This window comes from Cucurbita pepo, chromosome LG06, assembly GCF_002806865.2.
Source record: "Cucurbita pepo subsp. pepo cultivar mu-cu-16 chromosome LG06, ASM280686v2, whole genome shotgun sequence".
NCBI lineage: Eukaryota > Viridiplantae > Streptophyta > Magnoliopsida > Cucurbitales > Cucurbitaceae > Cucurbita > Cucurbita pepo.
Window position 1 is genome coordinate 3,316,617 of NC_036643.1, and position 15,130 is coordinate 3,331,746.

Here is a 15,130-nt window from a genome sequence, read left to right on the forward strand (position 1 = left end):
CAGAAAGTGAGTCGATACATTCAGCAACCTTGAGATCGTAGGGCAGCTTCATGACGAGCACTGTGACAGAGAGACGGGATCTCGAGTGACGAGAACATTGGCCATTTCTACTGTGGAAGCAAGGTGATCCATTTGTGGGGCAGGTATGAAAACTATTAGATGAACACGACTTTGAGCATATGCTCTTATGGCTTTTCTTTGGGCTTACCCAAAAAGCCTTGTACCAATTGAGATAGTATTCCTTGGTTATAAATCCATGATCATTCCCTAATTTAGCCGATGTGAGATTTTCATCCAACACCTCCTCTCGAACAAAGTACGCCTTCCCTTAATCGAAGCTGGACTCATTTTTTTTATTCTTTTGGAGTTTTCAAACAAAGTACACCCTTTGTTTGATACTTTAGTCACTTTTTGACTGTTTTCGAGGCTCACAATACTTTGTTCGACATTTGAGGATTCTAATGGCATGACTCTGATACTATGTTAGATGAACACGACTCTCCACAATGGTATGATATTGTTCACTTTGAGCATAAGCTATCATGGCTTTGCTTTGGGCTTCCCCAAAAGGTCTCGTACCAAAGAACATAGTATTTCTTGATTATAAACCGACGATCATTCCCTAAATTTTTATTTTTTATTTTTATTTTTTAAATGGCAAGCTCGAGATCGTGCCATGTGTCGTTCATGTGATTAAGTAAGCGTATGTGAGGCAGGTTTGTCTATTAAGTAATAAATAATGTGTACTGTCTTCCCAAATTGGGATACCAAATTGCTAAATATGAGGGGAAAAGAAAAGAAGCAAGGGCTTATGCTTTATTCTAATTGCTTCTAGCTTGCTATATCTGCTCTTCCATTGGTGACCATCAAATACCTGTTGCTTATTTCTATCCATATAGCGTTTACACCTAACAACACTTAACATTCTATTCAAAATAGTTATTCCGTTCATATTTCCAGTGTCAATATATAGCGTCTACCGCTAACACACGACTAACAACCATTAATATTTATAGTGTTCATTGATATTTACAGCGTTAACATTCAATAAATCAACATATTTTGGATAAATACTATATTAAAATTTATTGGTTCGTTTAGTTTTAGTTTCTCTATTTTTTAATAAATATTAAATTTAATCAAAATTGGTTAAATAATTACAGTTATTTTATTGTTCAATTATGTGTAGTTTATTACTAAACGTAAAATTTAAAATTCCTAATTTACTGTTTTGTCCCTTCTATCATCTCTTCTTTCCAAACGTAGGGACTAAAGTCCAAGTAACCGCGAGGGCAAAGTTGGAAAGTAGAAAAATTACAGAACGTCCACATTCCAAAAATTTTTAGTCCAACGACGCTTCGGGCAGTTATGTACTTTGATGTCGACATGATTTCTCCACCGCCAATTTGTTTTCCGAATTGCAGTCTTTAAAATCCCAAAATGTCTGCGTTTCTTTCACTCAGTTTCGAAATTGCTCCCATTCACCATTGCAATGGCGGACTTCAAGCTTCACCGTCTTCTTCCCGCTTTTCTCGTTCTGTTTCTTCTACTTGTTCCTTCTGTGATTGCTGCAGGCTGCCAATGTCCTGAACAAGAAGAAGAAGAAGACGGAGGCGTTCGAAACAAAACCCTAGCCCTCAAATACAAAATCGTCGCCATAGCTACGATTCTTCTCGCTGGAATCCTTGGGGTGTTTATTCCCTTACTCGGGAGGGCATTGCCGGCCTTGAGTCCGGACAAGGATATTTTCTTTGTCGTTAAAGCCTTCGCGGCTGGTGTCATATTGGCCACCGGATTCATCCACGTCCTTCCTGATGCCTACGAGAATCTGACGTCGCCGAAACTGAAACAGAATCCTTGGGCGAAGTTTCCGTTCACCGGCTTGGTGTCTATGGTGGCTGCCATTGCCACTTTGATGGTGGACGCCGGTGCCAGTTCTTATTTCACTCGACTGAATCTGAATAAGCCTCAGCCTGAGACGGACGGCGATGGAGAGATGCATCCTGCATGTCACGCTCATGCCTCTGCCAAAGTCGTCGGATCATCCACGGAGATTCTCCGGCACCGGGTGATCTCTCAGGTACTAGAGCTTGGAATTGTGGTACATTCGGTAATTATAGGGATTGGTATGGGTGTTTCTGAGACTCCAAGTACAATAAAACCTCTTGTGGCGGCCATCACTTTTCATCAGTTATTTGAAGGTATGGGCCTCGGAGGATGCATCGCCCAGGCAAAGCTCAGAACCAGGGCAGCGGTGATAATGGCAGTTTTCTTCTGCCTCACAACGCCAATTGGGATAGCAATAGGCATTGGAGTAACCAACAGCTACGACGAGGATAGCCCAAAAGCACTCATAGTTGAGGGGATTCTGAATGCAGCCTCCGCTGGTATCTTAATGTATATGGCTCTTGTGGACTTTCTGGCTGCTGATTTTATGAGCCTTAGAATGCAGAGCAATGCAAAGCTTCAATTCTTTGCCAATGTTGCTCTTATTCTTGGTGCTGCTTTGATGTCTTTACTTGCCATATGGGCTTGAAAACTCATACCAATCTCCCACCCAGAATCATTTCAAGTACTGTAAGAACATACGACTTCAAGCATCCTAGTATAGAACAAACAGCGTTCGACACGCTATAAGTCTCGTGTTATTTAGTCTGCAATTTAGAGAGCTTGATGTGCAGTGTAGAGTTGTTCAATATGAAGTTATAAAGTCGGTGTTTATCTTATATATATACAATATAAAAATGTGTATATATAAGCTCTTTTAAGACTTGGAAAAAAAAGGTTTTTTTTGTCTTATTTATTTATATTTAGCATTTTGTCATCCCAATTTTGGGAACTTAAAACCTGGCTCAGCTAATAAGCTTACTTGATCACATGATCACATTGTTCGACACATGGAACGATCTCGAGTTTGCCATTTAAAAAATAAAATAAAAATTAAAAAAAAAAATGAAAAATATATAATGTCAAACCATATTCATCACACTCTTACATTTGACCTACAAACAAGAGAGCCAAAAAGTTCAAACTTAGAGTTACAATGAAACCAAAAAAGGCCTTTCATGTCAACCTGTTTTACAATCTTCCAAGCAAAATTTTGATCCATCATATGCACAAAAAACATATATCTTAAGGGGTCATGTAAAAGAAATGGTTCCTGAGCTTACCACCAACTGCCCTTTTTTCTTTTTTTTTGGGCTTTGGCAACTACTAGCAGTTATATTTTACCATTATATTTTACCATCTGCAACTAATCAATATAGCAGGCAAAGCAATATACTGTAGAATCCACGAACAAGTACCAAACTATGCATGCGACCACACGCATTCAAACTCGACGTAAAGCCGTGTTTACCTTTTCTTTTCATCTTTCTCAAATTCTTCATAGAAGTCATCGTCGTCATCGTCGTAATATTCTTCATTGTCTTCATCGTCGTAATAATATTCTTCATCAAGGTCTGAGTAGTCACTGTCCTTGCCATTTGATAGATATTTTTGCTGCTGCGCCCCCATCAACCGCTCTTGAATTCGATCTCGGATGGCCGTGCCCTAAACCGACCGATGATTGTTCAGATACAATCGTGCACAACCCATTAATAATTCTAGTTCAAGATTCACCAAAACTTATGTTTGTGTGGTTTCGTCGTGTCGTTGTTATCTATGTCAAATTTAACTGCGTAAATGCAAAAGGGGTAATTCGTGCGTTAACTTACCATTTTATGACAACCTTCTTCAAACATCTCTAGAAATCCAGCGACCCAACGATCAGCATTTTCCACCCACTCATTCCTGTGCATACCGGCAGTTTTTGCAACTGTTTGAATCTGCAAAATCAAGAACAAGTATTCTCAACAACAAAAGAATATAAAGACCTGGCAAGCACTTAAGAACAAAAAGCTTTTTCCACTTCAATGCGCAGATGAGGATCCTAGCACATGAGACATGATCTAGTAAGTGAAGAACAATGATTAGAAATATGAAGCACGGACAATAACAAATTGTATGGTGCAGATTTTCTGTTGCAACATCGTTTTATCAGGAATCTTCCATTTTAAACTTAGATGCAGTGCTCATACTGCACCCAACAAAAGCTCCCCAGACTGAGCGAGAAGGAACAACAAATTGCAAAATATGCAACAAAAACTTCACCCTAGAAAATGCATGGAAACCCCCATTAAATGGAAGAATTACATGCTGCATGAAATGTAGAATCTAATATATTTCAAAAAAAAAAAAAAAAAGGTAATCAACTTGTTATATTAGGTGAGGTACATATCAACTACCCAGTTTTTCCAAAATCCTGATCTCAAAAGTCAGGTATCCATATACACTCTGTTACTTAAATACTAGGTTGCATACTTATACACAAGTATCTTTAGGCATGCCTATAGAATTTTTTAAGTGCTTCAAAAAAGAACCACAAAAGAAGGATAGTTATTAAAAGAAATATTATAGTTATTTCCAGCTAACTCGGAATTAGAATATATCTAAAGCAAAATATTAAAAAGTAGGGTAATAATACCTGCATGGAAGTAAGCTGACACAAAATTAAACTTTCTTACCATAAATTCAACTCCATGAATGTACGATTACAATCCTCTTCTAAAAGACCATATCATAAAAAACAATGTTTATATATGGAACCAATCATGTTTTAAGAATAAGTCCCCAAGAAATAAAAAACCAAAGGAATATATACTTGCAAGTCATTTTTCCCTGTTTTAATTCAAGTAAGCATATCTTCTAAATGATAGATAGCTCAATAATAAGGTTAAAGTACAAGCCTAATCTAAAACTTTCAAGTTTTTATATTTTGTGTTTAATAGATCCTTAAACTTTCAATATAGTGTTTAATAAATGTTTGAACTTTCAATTGTGTCTAATAGGTCATTAACCTATTCGACATTTAAAATTCACAGATCTATTATAAACAAAATTGAAAGTTTAAGGTTCTATTAGATGTTCAATTTAATATCGTGACATGACCTTTTAGGCACAACTAAAAGTTCGTGGATTTATTAGACACATCTAAAATTTAAAGATTTATTAGACACAAAATTATCATAATAAGAACTTGTCATATGCTTTTTAAAGTTGAAGGATTGACAAAAACCAAAATGTAGCAACTGACACAGTGAACAGCGAGCAAAGCTCTGAGGAGATAAGAAATAAATTGAGAAAATTTACGATATTGTATTTTTTAGGCTCAAGGTAAGGCACGGACTATATACAGGAAGGTGTACATAGTAATATTTTCAGCAAATGAATATCTTTTTTATATGAATAAGTTTCTACTTCATCAAATGCAAGTAGAAGGTTGATATATCAGTAAGAGAAAAAAAAAAATCTAATTATAAAGAAAAAGCTTAGAGTTTGTAGGCGAGGACATATAGATATATGTTCCAAATAATAATGATAACCATAATAACCTTAAGAACCTCACTAAGATAGCACATGTGAGTGGGATGCCTTGCGAAGTGCCAGGCAAGGTGCCAAAAGTATAACCAAGAGTACACAATGCACACCCCTAATTATATTTAAAACAAAATTCTATAAATATGAAGTTTATCCAATAAAGACGTGATACACAGACTAAAATATAACAGATTCGGCTTTCTCCAATGTGAAGATCTCTACCTTTTTCCCAGATACTTATGTTTAATTAACAGGTCGTAACAGAAATACACCAAACATAAGATAAGACACACCTTTAGAAAAAAGCTAGTAAAAATGTTTCAAGAATAAAATTGGCCTGCTATCTCATGAAGATATTGCAACACCTAAGGTGCACATACAACTATCGCATCATTTAAAATAAGAGGAATGATTAAGCGGACAATATAATCTCTGGCTTCCTACAACTGCATCCATAGGCCTATTATTAAAGTATGAGATATGAGTACCTTTTCTCCCACTTTTTCTTGATGTTCCTTAACTTTCTCCTGTAATTTCTTCAATCTCATATTTACTCTAAGCCTCTTTTCCTGATAATTGTAGACAACAACATTTAGTTGCTTGTTAAGCAGCAAAATCAATATAATATACCCTGGATGACTAGCAAGATAAGTACTCTCCGAGTAAAATAGGTAAATCTAGATGCATATCATGCCTTCACAAAGCTGACTCCAAGCTCTTTCCTTGAATAACCACGGTCTAAATTGCGCAGCACATACTGATTATAATCTTTAACAATCCTCATGATAATGTCTGAAGTTGATATTCCATCTGTCCTTTTTGTTTCCTTGAACTTTCCAATCTTTTTAACCTACAAAGGAAAAGTTCCCGTTTATGAAACCATATGCGATGGCTGATACCTAACCACTAATCTGATCAAATGGATATACCCATCTTCTGAACTTACAAATTCATAAACATCCTTCCCGGCTCCACTAGCATCGGCATAACTATATAAAGAAAGAAAAAATACAGTTACAAGATGACATAGGCCATTTATAAGTTCAATATGAATGGATAGATACACAATGAACAAACAAATTGGAGCTCTTCCTCGTACACTTTACCATCCAGTATATATCAATTAGATGGGTAGAGGCACAGATAAATGGGAAAAAGGAAATAAACCCCAATGCTCATAGTTAAACCCTCGTGATTCACTTAGATAAGTATATAATATCCTTACGGAAGAGAATCATGGGCCACATAGTCAATGTTGTGCTTGTCAATAAATTCTTGAGAGATCACCCAAGGTGCATCAGGAATCACTTCATCCACCCACCTATGGAAAAGGAAGGGGAAAAAAGGAGCAAATTAAATAAAACCATGTTCAAGAATCCATGCGACTATTACTGAATCCACGTTCATAATTAAATCTATAAGTATGTGCAGATATTGATGCATTGCGAATTCAATTTTCATCCATCATAGCTACAGTTGTATTGAAAGGATTCGTACGCGCCTCCTAACTGGCGGTTGTATGAATCAAATGCACAGCAATTTATTGCAAAATTTAAAGATCCAAAACTCAGGTAATAGCAAGAAGTCATACTTGCAATGGCGAAGAGATTCATATCGTTCAGCTTCAGTCATAACAGTTTTCCCTTTAAACTTGTGGGTCGTCTCATCATTACAACATCCAACTAGCAGATAGGTATTCGGGAACCTGAAATTACAAGAAAAAGTAATATGCACAGCTCGTCAATTAAACAAATTAATTCTCCTAAAGATAATGCAAAAGAACAGGCTGAACACTAAAAAGTGATGCAATAGAAGATCACGGACAAGTAACAGCAAGTTAACAAACCTTTAAGTATGAACAATCACGCAGTCTAATGCATCAGAAGAAAACTCGTAATGAGGAGAAAACAACAATTTCTACGGACCAGGGAACACAGAGGAACTAAATTGCTTAAATCGAAGAGAATCAGAAACCGTAAAAACCACCCCGTAAACGATCAGTCAAAAATGCACCACAGCATGAATAAACAAACAAAAGGAAGAGAAATTAAGCTGAAGGAAAAGAAAATGGAAGATGAAACGGACGATTTCTTGGCTTGCTCAAGAGAGCGAGCGTGACCAAAATGGAAGAGATCGTAGATCCCATCAGCGTAGACTCGAACTGGACGGTCCGTTGGCTGATCGGAATTCGAATGGTTTTGAGAACCGTTGACAGTGGTGGTGGTGGTGGTGGTGGTGATAGTGGTAGTAGTGGTGGTGGATTCGCCGGGATTCACCTCCGCCATTCGAATTGCCTTACAATCTCCTCCTCTTCTCTGTTGCTCTCATTCCTCTCCTTCGGTCAGACTTTTGTTGTGCGTTTCTTCTCCCTTATTTTTTTTTTTTTTATTTTCTTTTTTCTTTTTTTTCGACTCTCCTTATATGGCGTGCACGTCCGACAACGCGACATTTTCGCTCCCTATTTCTTTGTTTTCTTTTTTTATTCTTCCATTTTTTTTTTTTTTCCAATTTTTATCTCACAATAAAAAAAAAATTCACTTTATTTTTTGGGTGACACACAGCTCAGTTCCACACCCTTATAATGAATATTTATTTTCTCTCTCAAATCAATGTAGCTTCTAACAATCCACCTCCCACGGGAGCCAGCGTCCTTATTAGCATATTCATCAGTGTCTGGCTCTAATACCATTTGTAACAATAAGTAATATCACAATTTTAAAATACGTTTACTAAGGAAATATTTCAGTTTTTGTCTTTCTCTCTAATCGAGGTGGGATTTCACAATCCACCCCCCTCGGAGTCTAGCGTCCTTGTTTGAATTACCTCAAAACTCGACCAATTCGATTTATCCAACTCAAATTATACCGCATCCTATTGAGTTGACATTTTTTTATCCGTCAACCCAACTTAACCATACTCTATCATACTTTTAAAATTATTATAAAAATTAAGAATAATTAGCGTTTGTAACCGACGCTAATATGTTATTTACTTACGTAAGAATATAATTGTTTTTAAAAAACAAGCGATTAAATTTAAACTTTTAAAATTGGGTCGAATATTACTTATTAAAATGCTTAATTTATTAAATAGTTCATATTTCAATTTCATTAAATTAATAGTCGACTCGTAATAATAAAATGAATTTGCGACAATTCACAAATTTGAATAAAAATCTTGTGGCACATGTTATTTATTCATTAAATGTAATTATTACTAATAACTTATTTTTTTAAAATTCTTTTAAATATATTTTAACACAATATTAAAAATTAAACGTCAATATTTATAATTGAATATATATATATATATTTAATATTATAAAAAATAATAATAATAATAATAATAATAACGTTTATAATTAACAAGTAGTTCCAAACACGGCATTCATACGGTCACGTGGCGATTAGAGAGAGTACACACGTGGTACTCAAAAAGAAAAAAAAAGAAAAAAGAAAAAGAAAAGAGTTCACACGTGTGAAGAAGAGACGTGCCGCTCGCACCAACTTTCCGACACATACACACTATGGTCAAAATATATAAAAAAAATCTCATCGACGACTTCGGTGCCTAACTTCTTCTTTTACGCTCCACTCCAAAAAAAAAAAAAAAAAAAAAAAAAAAAAAAAAAAAAAAAAAAANCCGTCGAATCCCGCCGCCGTGCCGGAGTTACGCCGGGCGATGATTCTGAGCCGTCAGGGAGGACCCATCATACAGCCCCATGTAATCAACATTACTATTATTATTACTCCTCGACCCCTCGTGAAAAAGCCCCTCACCGGCGGAGAACATGAAGGGCGGTTGGTGCGGCGGAGGGTGGTTTTGGAAGGGGAAGAGATACGGCGGTTGTTGGAGATGGTAGGCGGCGGGAGTTGGGTCGAATGCGGCGAAATTGTGGAGGGTATGGGAAGGGCCGCCAGTGAATTGCTGGACCATGGCTCGGAAATTGGCAGCGTCGGTGTTGAGTAAAGTGGTTGGGGTTCGTCTAGAGGCTCTGGAGCGCTTCCGGACGGGCTTGGCGACACGGACCCCATCGGATGAGGGCGGCGGGGTGGTGGCGGCGGGGACAAGGGTGGAATCGGGGAGCCATTGATGAGCCATTTGGGAAGAAAGTGGAGGAGTTAGAAGAGTGTGGGTTGGAGGAGATAAATAAGAGGAGGGATGTCACGTGAGAGTGGCACGTGGGGCTGCTGGTGTGGACTGTGGACTGCTGCGTGCTTCCTGGAAACCTGCTGCCATTCAATGCTCCTTTTAATGTCATATTCAACCTTCTTGTCTGTATCGGGATAGCGATTGTGTAACACTTATTTTAATCAAACGAACAAGTCAACCATGAGAGATTCGAACATCGAAAAGGTTTAACAAATCTGCACGAGCAAATATATTTGAAAACGGTTTGAAGACTATAAGCAAATTAAGGAATATCACGGCTGAAATAGCATATAACTCTAGAAAGAAGTGACAACAAGTCGTATCCTCCTATAGTACATTTAGGACATTTTAGCTGTAGCGAGTGTAGACATGATTTTAGTGAACGATCATATACTCATTATTGACCCACGTGAAATGGTAAACACTGACTAGGATGAAAGCATGTAAAAATGGTTGAGCTAGTGATTCTAGCAACTCGAATAGAGTTCATACCCCTACTCAACCCTCTATTCTTGGGTTGGGTCGGGTTGTCAGGTTATTTTTTTAATTATTTTTAAAAATCTTACTTATCCCTGATACATATCATATCAATAACGAATCAAACATTCACAAGTAAATAACTATTACTAACATCGGTTACAAATGTCAAATATTTTTTTATCTTTCATAATAATCTTAAAAGTAAGATAGTGTTGGATTGTAATCCTATTTCCGGGTTGGTCGGTTTGACCCGATTAAAAAAATAGCTACTTGCTAACGGACCTAAACGTTCAATTTTAAAAAAAATTCAATCCAACTCAGGCTTCAAAAAAAAATCTAACCCAACCCAACTTGGATGGTTTGAGTTGGTTGGATTGGCCCGTCAATCAAACACCCCTACCAAGATGTCAAACAATCAAATTTTGGTATTCATTAAAAAGTTAAAAAGCTATTAAACACTAAATTTCGACACTTAATAAACGTAGATCTAAAAATGGAGAGACTAAATTGGTACTTTAGAATCAAACCGAACCAAACGAAATCAGATACAACCTTAATATATGGGCGGCAATTGACATTAAGCATTTGACCGTGACACTATGCATGTGGACGCTTTCTCCATCAATCTTCTTCACCGCTTCGATAAGACTAAGAAGAAGAAAAAAAACGAAAAAGAGTCCATAAGAACAAAAAATAAAAATAAAATAATACGATTTTGATTTTAATCCTTATATTTTAAAATATTACCTTCCAGTGAATTGTAATATAATTTTTATTTGATAAATTTTATACTTTTAAAATTTTCATTAATGCTTACATTAAAATTAATTAAAAATATTAATATATTAATATTATTTTTGAAAGTTTATAACAATATATTAAAAAAATTAAAAAAAAATCTTTGGATTAAATAAAAATTATGTAATAATAAAAATGTAAAAATTAAAAATTTAGAGATGATTTTAAAAATAAATAATAATTAAAAATAAATAAAAAAAAAAAACATGGAATTAAATGAAGGGACATGGGTGGAAATTTCCACAAAATTAGGCTTCATTTTTTCTTTGACCAAAACCGCTGCGGTTCTACAAAACCGGTTCTGCAAAACCACACAACACCTCTGGTTTTCACACCCAATCACTTCTTAATCACATCTCTTACCACTAATCACCCAATTAATGCATAGCTAAGTGAGATTAGTGGTTTAATCATTTTAATTACTTTTAAAAATTAAAACAATATAAACCCAAATCTTAAAATGTTAAGGAAATTATTATTTTAAAAAAATGGTCAAGAAATTTGACCGAACAAGCGTAGTAGAAGACGAACCAATGATTATGGAACGATTCGGGCATCGGTTCTCCATTCCCTCCATTCCCGTAAAATTCTTCAATTTTTTTTTTGTTGGGATCCGACCCTTTTGAGAATTTTTTTTCTTCATATTTTTTATATATATATTTTAAAGATAATAGTTTCCCGAACAAATTTCATTTTTCAATATAATTTCTATTAAAAACCAGATAGGGAGTGGTTTGTTGTTGATAAATGGATTCAAACTTTCTACATTTGGTTAGACAAATTAGTCTCACTTAGGGAAGAAGTATAGTTTAATTTGGATAATTTGTTCGAGACCGCTAGGTATTAGGTGACTTTTCGAGTTCAATCTAGGAACGGGTCCATTGCTTCGTTGGATACGTGACATCATGTTGATGTCTCATGATGTTTGTTTTATCAAAGTTTACGATTTTACCCTTACCCTTTTATTAAAAATTGATTAGAATATGGTAACTTGATATTGATAGATATAAGTATTCGTAACAAAATTGAACATGAACGTCGATAAAATACTCTTATCATGAGCATTGAGGTAGATTTCTAATAAAATGCTAACCTTACCGTTTTGGCTTGTTACGTATCGCTATCAGCCTTACAGTTTTAAAACGGGTTTGCTAGAGAGAGGTTTCTACCCCTTACAAGAAATGTTTCGTTCCCCTCTCCAACCAATGTGGAATCTCACAATCCATCCTCCTTGGGGGCCCAGCGTCCTCGCTGACACACTGCCCGTTGTCTGGCTCTCATACCATTTATAACAGTCCAATCCCACCGCTAGCTAATATTGTACGTTTTGGCTTGTTACGTATCGCCGTCAGCCTCATAGTTTTAAAGCGCATCTGCTAGGGAGAGGTTTCCACCCCTTGTAAGAAATGTTTTGTTCCCCTCTCCATCTGATGTGGAGTCTCACAATCCATTCTCCTTGGGGGCCAGCGAGCTGGCACACCGCTCAATGTCTGGCTCTGATACCATTTATAACAGTTCAATCCCACATCTAGCTAATATTGTCCATTTTGGCCCATTAAGTATCACCGTCAGCCTCACAGTTTTAAAACGCATCTGCTACGGAGAGGTTTCCACCCCTTATAAGAAATGCTTCATTCACTTCTCAATGTCTGGCTCTGATACTATTTATAACGGTTCAATCCCACATCTAGCTAATATTGTCCATTTTGGCCCATTAAGTATCACCGTCAGCCTCACAGTTTTAAAACGCATCTGCTACCGGCTGGAGTCTAGCTCTAATACCATTTATAACAATCCATCTCACCGCTATTTAATATTATCCGTTTTGGCCCGTTACATATAGTCGTTAGGCATCGTTCCCCTCTCCAATCGATGTGGGATCTCACACTAAGAACGTCTAACCTTTCTTGACCACCCGACAGCAGCTCAAGGTCGAGTCTCATATATTACGCAACTGCGTAGAAATTCACTCACAAATCCATGATTTAAGAAAATTGTTATTACCATCTTTGTAGACAACGTTTCCATAGCCAAAACAAGCAGCATCTGTTGTGGGAGCACTAACCCACTGCTACCATTAGCGCCACCGCCCTGCTCCTCTCATCGTCACCGCTAAGCCATCGCCATCGCCATCGCCATTGCCATCGCCATTGCCATTACCATCATGGAAGGAATCTTCTCTGTTCTAAAATTCCAAAAACTTGGCTGAGACATTTTATCAAACACCTACCGTGCATCCACTTTACCTTCAAAGATAAACTTCGATCTCTCATAAACCCATCCCTGAATCTTTCCTTCCCATCCCCAAACCTTCCCTTTGATCGATTCACTGTTCTTATTCCAACAAGAATCCCACGACATCAAATTACGGGAAAATGAAAAATGCCGCTTTCATTGGGTCTGAACCATTTGTTGTTCCCTTGCGCCTACCCACTAATCATTTGGGTCTGAACCAAATCCCAACTTTGACGCGAGCCCATGAATCCCCATGTGGGTTCCTTTTAACTTATCCAAACCAATCCACGAATCCGGGCAAACCTCGGGTCTTGAGCTCGAGCCCTTGATCAAAGAGGCCATAATTGAAGTCGATACCAGAAAGCACAAAAGGAAAGAACGAATTTAAAGACGAGGACTTGAAATCTAGATTCAACACCTGATATAGCATCACCCGAGAGGACGGATAGCTATAGAGAAGTAGCCACGAGTATATTTACCAACTCAACCAAGCATTTAGGTCCCATTTTCATTTTCTCTTAGTCAATTAATGAATACCCTTTAAAATTATTTCTCAAATTTTAAGAACTTAATTTGATCCAAGCCCATGAATCTCCACGTGAGTTCGTTTAACTTAGCTAGACCAATCTACGAATTCGGGCTAACCTCGGGTCTTAAGCTTGAGCCCTTGATCAAAGAGGCCATAATTGAGGTCGGTACCAAAAAGCACAAAAGGAAAGAACGAGTTTAAAAACGAGGACTTAGAATCTAGATTCAACACCTGATATAGCATCACCCGAGAGGATGAATAGCCATAGAGAAGTAGCCACGAATATATTTACCAACTCAACAAAGCATTTAGGTTCCATTTTCATTTTCTCTTAGTCAATTAACGAGGACCCTTTAAAATTATTTCTCAAATTTTAAGAATTTAATTGTCACTTCTTCATATCCGAGTTATATGCTATAAAAGTTGTTATAAGATCATTTTCTAAAACATTTCTATCAAACATGACTCGAGGTTCGAGCATATGCCAACGTTGTTTGCGATATTCAAATTTCTCACAGCTAAGAGTTATAACAAGTGTCACACAATCAGTGTCCCATTATCGCAAGAGTACGATTATGACACCCTACAAAAATCCACCTCGAACACGGCGTAGAATCCTAAGAGGAATGTGAAGAGAGTAAGAAGAGATTTTTGCTTCGTTCCTAACTCTACCCCTTTTCATAAGGAAGGAGAATAGTCGAGAACGGAACGGAAAAACTTCATCATCTCTGTCCCCACCGTATCGACATCTTTATATATATATATATTAATAGTTATCTAAACTTTTACTAAAAAATTAAAGCATGTGTGATAAAAAAGAAAAGAAAAAAAAGTGGAGTTTGATTGAAAGGCCAGCCCATTCTCCAATTATCGATTGCTGAGTCAGTAGGTGGGCCCCATGCCGCAACATCCGTTTCTATCAAAATTATTAAGATTCTAGTCCCACTTTTTTCGACAATCCCCACGTGCTTAAATTCCATTTTATCTTTTTTTTTTATTATTATTATTTTTTTCTATTTGAATTGAGTTGATTTTTTTTTTTTTTTTAAATAAAAAATTTGAATTAATTTGTAAGTTGATGAGCTCACGCTCAAAATATACAATATCATACAATTGTGGAGAGTCGTGATTCCTAACATGGTATTAGAGTCATACCCTAAATTTAGTCATGACAATAGAATCCTCAAATATCGAACAAAGATTGTGTGCCTCGACGATGGTCAAAAAGTGACTAAAGTGTCGAAAAATGGGTGTACTTTGTTTGAGGGCTTCAGAGAAAGAAGTCGAGCCTCGATTAAAGAGAGACTGTTCAAGAGCCTCATAAGGCTCAGGGGAGGCTTATAGTGTACTTTGTTCAAGGAGAGGGTTGTTGGGAGTAAGTTCTATATTGGCTAACTTTATTAGATCAACTCGACCAACTCAAAAATAGAGTCATAATCTAATCCAACTCTGAAAAAAAAAAAAAAAAAAAAAAAAAAAAAAAAAAAAAAAAAAAAAAAAAAAAAAAAAAAAAAAAAA

The 15,130-nt window shown here is 36.5% G+C and overlaps 3 protein-coding genes across 3 annotated transcripts; 1 reads left to right on the forward strand and 2 right to left on the reverse strand.

Moving 5' to 3' along the window:
- The first annotated feature begins 1,257 nt into the window (after nt 1-1,257).
- Nucleotides 1,258-2,730, forward strand: LOC111796719 (zinc transporter 3-like). Its single transcript, XM_023679460.1, has one exon. It carries the CDS (start codon nt 1,493-1,495, stop codon nt 2,534-2,536), a length of 1,044 nt encoding a protein of 347 aa, XP_023535228.1. The 5' UTR covers nt 1,258-1,492; the 3' UTR covers nt 2,537-2,730.
- Nucleotides 2,731-2,960: 230 nt separating this feature from the next.
- Nucleotides 2,961-7,805, reverse strand: LOC111797159 (choline-phosphate cytidylyltransferase 2-like). Its single transcript, XM_023680088.1, has 8 exons — nt 7,504-7,805; nt 7,010-7,123; nt 6,644-6,739; nt 6,365-6,407; nt 6,113-6,268; nt 5,907-5,987; nt 3,717-3,827; nt 2,961-3,552 (listed from the first exon to the last, which is right to left on the reverse strand). Exons 1-8 carry the CDS (start codon nt 7,701-7,703, stop codon nt 3,355-3,357), a joined length of 999 nt encoding a protein of 332 aa, XP_023535856.1. The 5' UTR covers nt 7,704-7,805; the 3' UTR covers nt 2,961-3,354.
- Nucleotides 7,806-9,066: 1,261 nt separating this feature from the next.
- LOC111797160 (VQ motif-containing protein 22-like) lies at nt 9,067-9,896 on the reverse strand. Its single transcript, XM_023680089.1, has one exon. It carries the CDS (start codon nt 9,517-9,519, stop codon nt 9,088-9,090), a length of 432 nt encoding a protein of 143 aa, XP_023535857.1. The 5' UTR covers nt 9,520-9,896; the 3' UTR covers nt 9,067-9,087.
- Between the last annotated feature and the right edge of the window lie 5,234 nt (nt 9,897-15,130).

What these genes read in the sequence shown, in the direction of transcription:
- LOC111797159 (XM_023680088.1), bottom strand. Translation starts at nt 7,703, where the DNA reads ATGGCGGAGGTGAATCCCGGCGAATCCACCACCACTACTACCACTATC. An exon ending in GAATCTCTTCGCCATTGCAA is followed by an intron (nt 6,740 to 7,009) that starts GTATGACTTCTT and finishes CCTTTTCCATAG; the next exon opens with GTGGGTGGATGAAGTGATTC. An exon ending in AAGAAGGTTGTCATAAAATG is followed by an intron (nt 3,553 to 3,716) that starts GTAAGTTAACGC and finishes CGGTCGGTTTAG; the next exon opens with GGCACGGCCATCCGAGATCG.
- LOC111796719 (XM_023679460.1), top strand. Translation starts at nt 1,493, where the DNA reads ATGGCGGACTTCAAGCTTCACCGTCTTCTTCCCGCTTTTCTCGTTCTG.
- LOC111797160 (XM_023680089.1), bottom strand. Translation starts at nt 9,519, where the DNA reads ATGGCTCATCAATGGCTCCCCGATTCCACCCTTGTCCCCGCCGCCACC.